The sequence below is a fragment of the Panonychus citri genome, unplaced genomic scaffold, assembly GCF_014898815.1.
Source record: "Panonychus citri isolate SS breed McGregor unplaced genomic scaffold, ASM1489881v1 Contig00104, whole genome shotgun sequence".
Classification (NCBI taxonomy): domain Eukaryota; kingdom Metazoa; phylum Arthropoda; class Arachnida; order Trombidiformes; family Tetranychidae; genus Panonychus; species Panonychus citri.
This window is the reverse complement of record NW_026515509.1, coordinates 1,627,570-1,637,139: the sequence shown is the minus strand read 5'-3', so window position 1 is coordinate 1,637,139 and position 9,570 is coordinate 1,627,570. Positions and strand designations below refer to the sequence as shown.

The 9,570-nt window shown below is 31.1% G+C and overlaps 1 protein-coding gene across 1 annotated transcript; it reads left to right on the top strand.

The window, feature by feature from the left end:
- The first annotated feature begins 216 nt into the window (after window positions 1-216).
- On the top strand, window positions 217-9,510 carry LOC128388992 (uncharacterized). Its single transcript, XM_053348485.1, is given in 8 exon segments — window positions 217-800; window positions 1,795-1,883; window positions 2,339-2,584; window positions 2,587-2,797; window positions 5,676-6,783; window positions 7,473-7,877; window positions 8,139-8,355; window positions 8,647-9,510. Coding segments are annotated over 8 exon segments (3,099 nt in total). The 5' UTR covers window positions 217-384; the 3' UTR covers window positions 9,054-9,510.
- Window positions 9,511-9,570: the final 60 nt, after the last annotated feature.

Sequence of the window (9,570 nt, the reverse complement as noted above, 5' to 3'; positions counted from 1 at the left end):
TTTCAAGAAAAATTTCTTAATCCAATTATTAGATAATTAAAAGAATTAATTGAAAAATTTAAAAAAACGAAAAATTTTCCATTCGAAATGATGAAAAAAAAGTTAACTACGTTTAGTTGTTTTCGTTGCCAATAGATGGCAACAGTTGTTTCGAAACAATTTTCAAGTGAGACAAGTTTTGTTTTTCTCAAAGAAAAAGATTAATATTTGCTCACTAATCGTAATTATCACAATCAACTCATTCAGTTGTTGTAATTTCTGTAATCTTGTTATTGATAAATCGTCAGTCAACTGGTTTGTCGGATTTATAATTTGATTCTCTGATTGTGAAATGTGAATGGAAGTGACAAATTAAAAGATCGATAAATTAACCAAAAAATCATCATGGTTGTTTCTGAGAACAACAAATCACCTTCTCACTTGATCAATCTATTTAATCATCACCATTCAACGATATCTTCATCTTCATCATCTTCAACCACCTCACCATCATCATTAACAGTTCCTCGTTCAAATGATTCCAGTTTATTTAATAACAATAATTGTATCGGGAGAAAAGTTCTCGGTGTTATATTGATCGATGAAAGGATGTTAATCCGTCACATTTTCGGTGGTCCAGTTAACAGTGGTCACTCATTTTCATCACCAAATGATCTGATTGATTTGGAGTACAAAAATTATCTTCTCTTAGGATCTATCGTAGTGGACAGAGAGATGATGTCCATTGATGAACTGCGAAGATTAATTTCTGATCAAATAGCAAATCTACCCAAAAGTTATGCTTTCTTCAGTAAAGAAGGGTAAATCTAATTTTCTTTCACCATCACCACAAGACTGTTTATCCATTGAAAGTGAAACAATTAACTTAATCATCATGTTTAGTAGTTGTTTCAATCTTTAAGATGATCTCTAATCATCAATATTGATTGCTCTTAATCTGCCCTACTAATAATAAGAATGTCAATCATCACGAGTACCAGTTCCGTCTCACTAATCAATGTAAAGTCATTCGTTGTTGTTGTTGTTGTTTAATTTGAGGTCAACAATTTATTTTTAACCTTCACCAATGACCGGGTATTCCCTCTCTCTCTCTCTCTCTCTTTCTCTCTCGTTAATTTCAATTTGCCCTGAAGCAATTTAGCTGAAATAATTAACTTAAACGCTATTATATTTTACCGCAGTACAATCAATAGACTAATTCAGTATTTAACTTTTCTTACTTGTTGCTTTAGTTGATTGTTAATTGTAAATCATTTAAGATGAATGTTTTTTAGCTAATTAGTTTTAATTGATTACTATCATCATCAGAGGTTTAACTAAATCATTTACAGTTTACATTGAACTTTTTTAATAGTAAATTTGGTTAATTGTTAATTGTTGTTGGCTGATTTTTATAAATAGATAATCAATTGATAAAAATACACATTTTCACACAAATTAACTTTCAATTGAAACAAATATCTGTTTACTTGATTAACTAAATTTTGTTTTATTGAAATATGATCAACTCTTTTAATTGTATTCACCAGTATTGTTTGACAATTTAATATTAATTTAGTTCAGATAAGATGACTTTTTGTTTCTACTGAATTTCATTTGATTATTATAATAAAATCTAATTTAACAATCAACCTCCACGATGATAATTAATGTTTCATGTAAATATCAATCTGATTGTTATTTAATTGTTAACACACAAATCATATTACTTTCTCTATCTAAATTGTATTAATTGTTACACAAGTGATTCTCAAACAATCAACCTAATTATTTATTTCTTACAATTTCATCTAGTTGGCCATTAACTAAATCACAAGAAACCCAATTGAAATTATGTAACCTGATAAACAAGAGGAGTCTTGTTTGCATAAGAAAAGTTTATGGTAAGTTAATTGTTACTAATTTAGTTTACAAATTCACAATTAACATTGGCTAATGTGTTTATCTCTGTGTCTATGTGTCTAAGTGTTTATATATGAGGCTTGAAGGCATCATTGATATACATGAGATAAAAATAATTAACAGAATTGATTCCGATCGTTATAAATATTTATGCTTTTATTTGATTCTGGTTTACTTTTCAGAGTAATCAAGGTTACAATTAACTAACTAATATGACAGTAAATACTTTTTTTTAATCATGATAATAATAAAGCCAAGTTCTTTCAATAATTAATTACAATTAATCATTATTGTTGTTACTTGCTCTCAATGAGCACAAGCAATTTAATAGTTTACATTTGATTTTTATCAATTATCAATATTGCTTTTACTCAGATAATTATCTGGACGATTGAAATGATTAATTTAAATTTAAATTGCTGTTAAATTGTTACAGATAAGCCAAGAATTGGTGTTCTTACTGATTCTAATGAATATCTTGGTTCATTGTTTACCACTTACGATTGTACATTAAGTGACCTACGAAGAGCCCTGGACGATGTACTTCGAGATTCTGAGAGTAACATTTCCAATAATCATAATAAATTATCCAAACTGATTGATTATCGTTTTATTGACCGTAATGAATGGCCTGTCCTGCGATCTCATGAAGACCAGTTAACACTTTTAGACGTTCTGGTTAACAAAATGTTCACATTCGACCAAATTTAAGTAGCTCATTTTCATCCTCGTGTCCAGCGATTAAAGAAGCTCGAGAAGGGACAAATATGATCCTTGATGGCGATGGAAAATCAACTCATAAGCAGATCACGACGACTCCTTCGTCCACCGAGGATCGTATGGATGGATGGAAGGTGGATACATGGCGGAGAAGTTCAAAAAAACGAAACATCATGTAAGAGAATAATGAATGATTTATAAAAGAATTGAAATTATATTCGATTTCTCTTCTTCTTCTTCTTCTTTTTCCACCATCACCATTAGTTGACCTTCCTTTGTTTTCTTCTTATCCTTTTATTATCGTCACATATTCAATAATCAATTCCATTATCATTTCATTTCCAATTCCAATTGAATTGAAATTGTTTTGTTTTCTTTGTTTTTCGTTTTTTAATTTTTCTTTTTTCTTTTTTGCGAAAGAAAAAATTTACCCGCCATTACCTTGTTTGAATTTCCTTCTACCCTCTACCTCACCCATTCGCAATTTTCCCTTAATTTTCTCTGAGTGTATTTTAAGCTAATCAAACTAATCAATTCTTTTCCCTGAAGACCCTTTTCCCTTCAATAATCAATCCACATGCAAGGTTAGCCGGAAATTCAAGGTTACATTGTTACATAGACAATGATGAGGATAATAAGTAATCAGCTCTCTCTCTCTCTCTCTCTCTCTCTCTTTGATGTATTTTACTTGTATTAGATGCGAGAGAATAAGAAGAAGATTTTGATAATCATGAAGAGGAAAAGTTGATGAAATTGATTGTAATGTATACACACACGGGAATTTACAATTACAAAGTAAATTTGTGAGTGTAAACTGAGAAAAACCAATGAAACCTGATGTTGGAACCAGAATATTTGAACACTAAGTAACTATTATCATTTATAATACATGAGTTAACCCCAATGCAGATTGATGATTGACGTTTACCTATTGTTATGAATGGCTCCCAATATGATGTTCATTACTTTGAAAATCAGAAAATAGTACAAATTATTGAGTAACATAATGAGAGAGCCAGTGAGAGAGAAGAGAGAGAGAGAGATCAGCCAGCTCATCATAGATCTCAATCTACCTGATTCGGGTTTTCCAGTGAGAGTCATGCCAAGCTCGTCACTGGAATGATTAACTGATCCTAAAATTTTCTGCAACAGGTTAACAAAAGTTCATAGAGAGTTTCATTCAATGTACCTTCCTGTTCATCTCGCAATTCACTTGGAAAATTTGATCACCATGAATTAAATGTTGAGTGATAATTACATGATAACAATTTGCATCAGCAAATGATGATAAAGATGAAGACAAGGCATCAACAATCTACTCCATATTTACCTAAATTCACTCCCCTTCCTCCCCTCTCCCACCCTTTTACCTGTTCACTATTAGCCCCTCAGGCCATTCACACTCATTCAATGACTTAAAACTGCAATTTACCAAAAAATAATCTCCAATTAGTTATCAGTGCATTTGAAATGCTTCCGAGTTTAACCTGAAACATTTTACAAGAAAAAACTTTTTTCCTAATGATTGTAAGTTAATTGTTGCTAATCAAGGTAACAATCATATTCTCTCTCTTATTATTTAAGGTCTTTGATTTTAACTAATTAAAAGCAACTTCACTTTCATCCTTGAAATAATATCCTCTTTTTGCATCTTCATCTTCATCATCATTCTTAAAAACGATGATGATAATCAGTTATCAATTTCATCTTGTACTCTAATTATTGAACATCATTTAGCTAATTGTCACCATAATCATTTTAATATGTTGTCAATAATCTTGAAACAATTTAATACTAATCAGTCTCTCTAAATTGTATGCACTCTACAATTTGAATAGCCTGATAATCATTATTATTATCAAATAGTAAATATTAATTCAAACCATCATGAGTAATAGTAAATTGTTTAGTTGATTAATGTTTGTTAATTACTTTCATGATTAAGATTAGTGATTAAACTTTGTTAATTATTATCTAGTCAAAAGATTTTGTATCCTCCTAATTACTATTAAATTTAGTCATTAACGGAAGTCACCTTACAGTTAATTGTTGAAATTGTGGTTCAATTGATTGATTAATTGTTATCAGGAGTAATTTGATATTAATATTTAAGATTTATCATTAAATTATCATGAGAATCATCAATAAACACAATTAACTTTTTAATTGTTCACAATAAATCATTTGATTTGCTTTAAAGTATCGATACAATTTTTTTCTGCCTGTTAATTGTTGTTGATATTTTCCATATCCTTTGATTTAATTGTAATCATAGTGTTTACAATTATTGACATAATTGTAAATTAACCTTGACAATTAAAATGATTACCGTAAAAAAAACGGAAGAGATGAAAAAATGAATCAGATAATTACAATTAAAGCCACAAAACAATTTGATATGAATTTTTTACAACAATTTAACTGAAAATCAAGCAGGTAACCTATGTAATTATGATTATCTAAATTGTAACAAAATCACCTTGGTTACAATTAGTGATTAATCAATCAGCAATGATTTATGTTCACCGAGCATTAAAAATCAGACACAATATTTAATTATCATTAAAGATTAGGACTAAATCCTAAATTAATTCAGATATCGATAGTTGAATTGATTGTTGATTGTAAGTGAGAAGAAAAAACAAAATTAACTTAATGATATTAATTGTAATCAAGTTATAATCATTTGTTATGATGGTTAACTAGAGACACTCTTGATTGTTGTTATTATCGTTTTTGTAATTGATTAACAACAATTTAATTAATTACTGAGAAACAAAAGAGACAATTATCTTGATTAACTTGATTCATTATTTATTTGAAGCATCTCTTCAATTGGTATTACAATTTATTCAATATCATATTCAACAATTAACTTAAGTCAGTTAGTGGAATGAGTTGATTAAGTGGTGATAACTGATTCTGGTTAATGATAAATAGCGTTAATTATGTTAAATTTATCAATGAAAAGTAGACTAATTAAGATTGATGAGAATGAATTTTAATTAAGTTTCGAATTTTTTTCCCACTTGTTTTTTAATGTATTGATATAGACGGCGAACAACGTTCCGACGAAATCGACCTATGGTCGAGGTTAAGGCCAGTAAGAAAAACAAGACCACGGGTAAAACGATAATGATCAGTTATTGTCGGCAAGAAGCTTATCAATATGCGATTGACCTGAAAGCGGAATTAGTTTCTAACGGGTATTCAGTTTACTTGGATAAAGATGAGATACGAACGGGAACCGATTGGGCTGACGATCTAAACGAAGCGGTAAAAAACTGTGAAGTTTTCATTCCCTTGATAACACAACTTTACGGTCGAACCCAGTGGACCAACCGTGAGGTCAAATTAGCCGATCTTTTGAATAAGAAGATCATTCCGATCAATTTTCTTGACCATTGGCCACCTGAATGTTTGGCCATACAATTTGCGACCATGCAATGTAAACCCTGGAGACCGGTTGATGTTGATTTCACGCTGGCACAAAACGGAATGGAGAATGATAAAATGTTCTGGCCTCGACCTTGGTTAAAAGCTCTGGTCAAGGAGATTTGTAAAGAGATACCAAGAGACACCGAGTCAACCAGTTTACCAAGCGAACCCACTGACACCAAATTGATCGCCATCTCTGCCCACCCCACCCAAGCCAATCTGGTGAATAAGATAAAAACTTACCTTGAACAACACGATCTACACATTTGGACTTCCATTGAAATAGCGGAAGAATGTGACCTTACCCCGATGACACCTTCGTGTTTACCAACAATCGAAGAAGGTGTCAACGAGTGTAGTTTCAATGAAGCTCGATGGACCCACGATACTCACGGTGGACGTAACAAGAGGCCAGTTTCCCTTCCCGTCGATCCCAACATTGATTTTGCTCATAAAAAGAAACCCGTTCAACGACAAACCTCAACCGTCTCTACTTTGGCCACAATTGGACCCGAAAAGTTGGAAAAGTTTAAAGAATTTCACTCAAAGGTTCGAAACGCCGGTGCGGTCATCATAATAGCCTCAAAAGCTTATTTCAATTCGAAAACTTCTCAGCAACATGTTTACTATTGTGAACAACGAAAACCAATGATTCTGGTTCGAGCTGAGGACGTTTCGCCTCCTCCATGGTTTAGTAATTTTCGAGGAGATGAACTTCCATTGGTAAGAATTATCTTCCTAATCATCCTCATCCTCTTCCTCTCCATCATCTTTATCATCCATTTTCTAACCAAATCAATCATCAATCATCTTAATTTCAATTGTATTCCTAAAATTTGTACATTGGACTTAATGATTACCATTGATGAACAAAACTTTTTATTAGTAAATTATTATTACAATTCTGATAATCATTAATCATCATGTTTGTCTATTTCCTCAATTACATTGTTTCATTCAATTATTATTACCTTTTATTACCTTAGTCTTTCAACCATCATAATCAACACTATTTGCCGACTTGAACTAATTGTTGTTACAATTAGAATCTCAATATCTCTTAATGAAAATTAGACCAAGTATTAGTTGATATTGATCATCTTAAGCAAAGTAATTGACAATCGTAACAATTTAATTTCAAATTGTGATTCACTTACAATCTGTTAACTGTAACTATTGATATTAATATAAAAATCACATTGATTGTTAAATGTTACACTTTAATTGCATTTATGGTAAATACTAAATCAAATTACCGCTAAAAATTTCCCATATGATTGTGATTTCAATTATGATTATCAATGAGTTTTATGTCAACAATTAACTTTCCATCTCTTTGTTTACATTTTCATTATATTGATATTATTTGTATTCTAATAATCAATTGAATTTTCTTGTTTCTAAATTGATAGGATGTCGATAATCCTTGTTTTCTAGATGTACTTAAAGGACGAATCAATCGGATTCTTGACCCTTGCGCTAAAACCGATGCATGGGAACTTCAAGAGGCCAAAATTCAATATCTTCTCAATTATATGAAGAAAAATTTACCTGATTTAGATACCTGTGTATATATTATCGGCTCTACGAGTGTTACCTGTCCGCGAACTGAGTCAATCTGTAAAGCGGTCGGTAAAGAATTGACCAAAGTAGATGGACTAACGGTGGTCACTTGCGGCTTTTACGGGGCAAGTCACTTGTTGGCCCAATCGTTTTTCGACGAAAAAGGAAAACGAGACGCACCTCGAAATCGCAAAGCTTATACTAATCAATTCCAATCATCAGTTGTCCATGTTTTACCTTTAAAAGATTCTTGTGTAAGTAAATCAATCTAATTGTGAATACAAATTGAAACTGATTCATTTCAATTGTTTGATAATCATGGAAAACAAAACTACTCGATCAGTGTGATAATTGTTTATCAATGATAAGCTGAGTTCATATGATGATGACAATTTTCCGAATCACATCATCAATTTAAATGAGAATAATGATTAATATCAACAAACGAAAAAATTGAATTGATTGATTTCCTCGTGTTGATTAATTGAATTGTTTTCTTTTTCTCTCTTTCTCAGGATTTTAGTAAACAAAGTAAACAACTTGACGATGGATCATTTGAATCACTTTCCTATGGAGAAACTTTATTTTTAGGTGAATCAATGAAGGAAAGAGACACCGCAATCGCCCGACTATTGGATACCTGTATTCTGATTGAGGGTGGACCGGAAGCAGCTCATGAAGCTCAAGAGTTTATCTGGAATGATCATTACGTCATACCGATTAGTAGTACAGGTGAGTTATCGTAAAGGTGAATTACTAGAAACAAGAATTACCTCAATTTAGTATCATTACTATTGTAATAGATTTTTATGAGTTTCCCATTGATGAATCAAATTTATCGGTTAAATTTTGTTCCGTCATCATCATCATTGGCCCATTGTAAATATAATACAATCATTATTATCAACGTAAAGTGTAATCGAGACAAATTTACCTCTACTTTTGTTGATTTATCGATACAATCAATCAATTAATTTTAATTCTCTTTCTATTGTTGATATTGTTGCTTTCGTATTCAACTAGGAGGTGCAGCATCCGGTAAATATTTCACACCGAGGAAAGTGTTTGACAAGCCTCATGTTGTCGATCAAGGTGATTGGAAAATGTTGGAAGATATCGATGCAACTCCCGAAGAAGTGGCTCAAACAACCGTTCAGATCATCATGAAGATCAAAGAATCAATTTCGCTTCAACGACAAGTTCAAAATGCTACGAAAACCAAAGCAAAAGGAAGATCATTTAGACGAACAATTAATAAAACGGAAAAGGTTGAAAACGATGCTACCTTAATTAGTAAAAAGATAATCGCTAATGAAGAGGAAACATCGAAAAAAGTTTTACCGGTTAAGACAAATTTATCTATGGAAAAGGAGAAAAGTCGATGGAGTAAATTTTCCAATTTTATCAGTTTCGCTTCTCAAAGATGTTGATTGAGGAAGAATCAACAATTCTGAGGACAATTAGTTGATAAATTGATTGGAAAATCAATTGATTTTCTTGGTATATCAGTTACTTTCTCTCTCTCTTTCTTTTCCAGACAAATGGAGACTGGAAATTATTCTGATTGAATTGAGTTAATCAAAAATCAATTTCAAATTTATAAACCATCTTGATAATCCAATTATATTTTCATTCATGTTAACAATCAACTTAATCACAATTGTTAATCAGTTGAAAAGATCATTCAACGATCTGATGTGTTCACTTGAAATTAACCCTCAAGCCTGGAAAATTGTAATCAGATAAATTGTAAATTTGATTAACTACTTTACAAATTGATTCCCCATTGTAAAAGCCTCTATTTTTAACAAAGAGAAAAAGTAGAAATTTAAACAATTAGTTGTAATTAAATGTTATAAATGAAAATTAGAAGAAAAAAAAATCTAATTGATCAATTGTCTCATGTTCATCTCTAACAGTAAAAAAGTAAAATTTGCTTGATTTGGA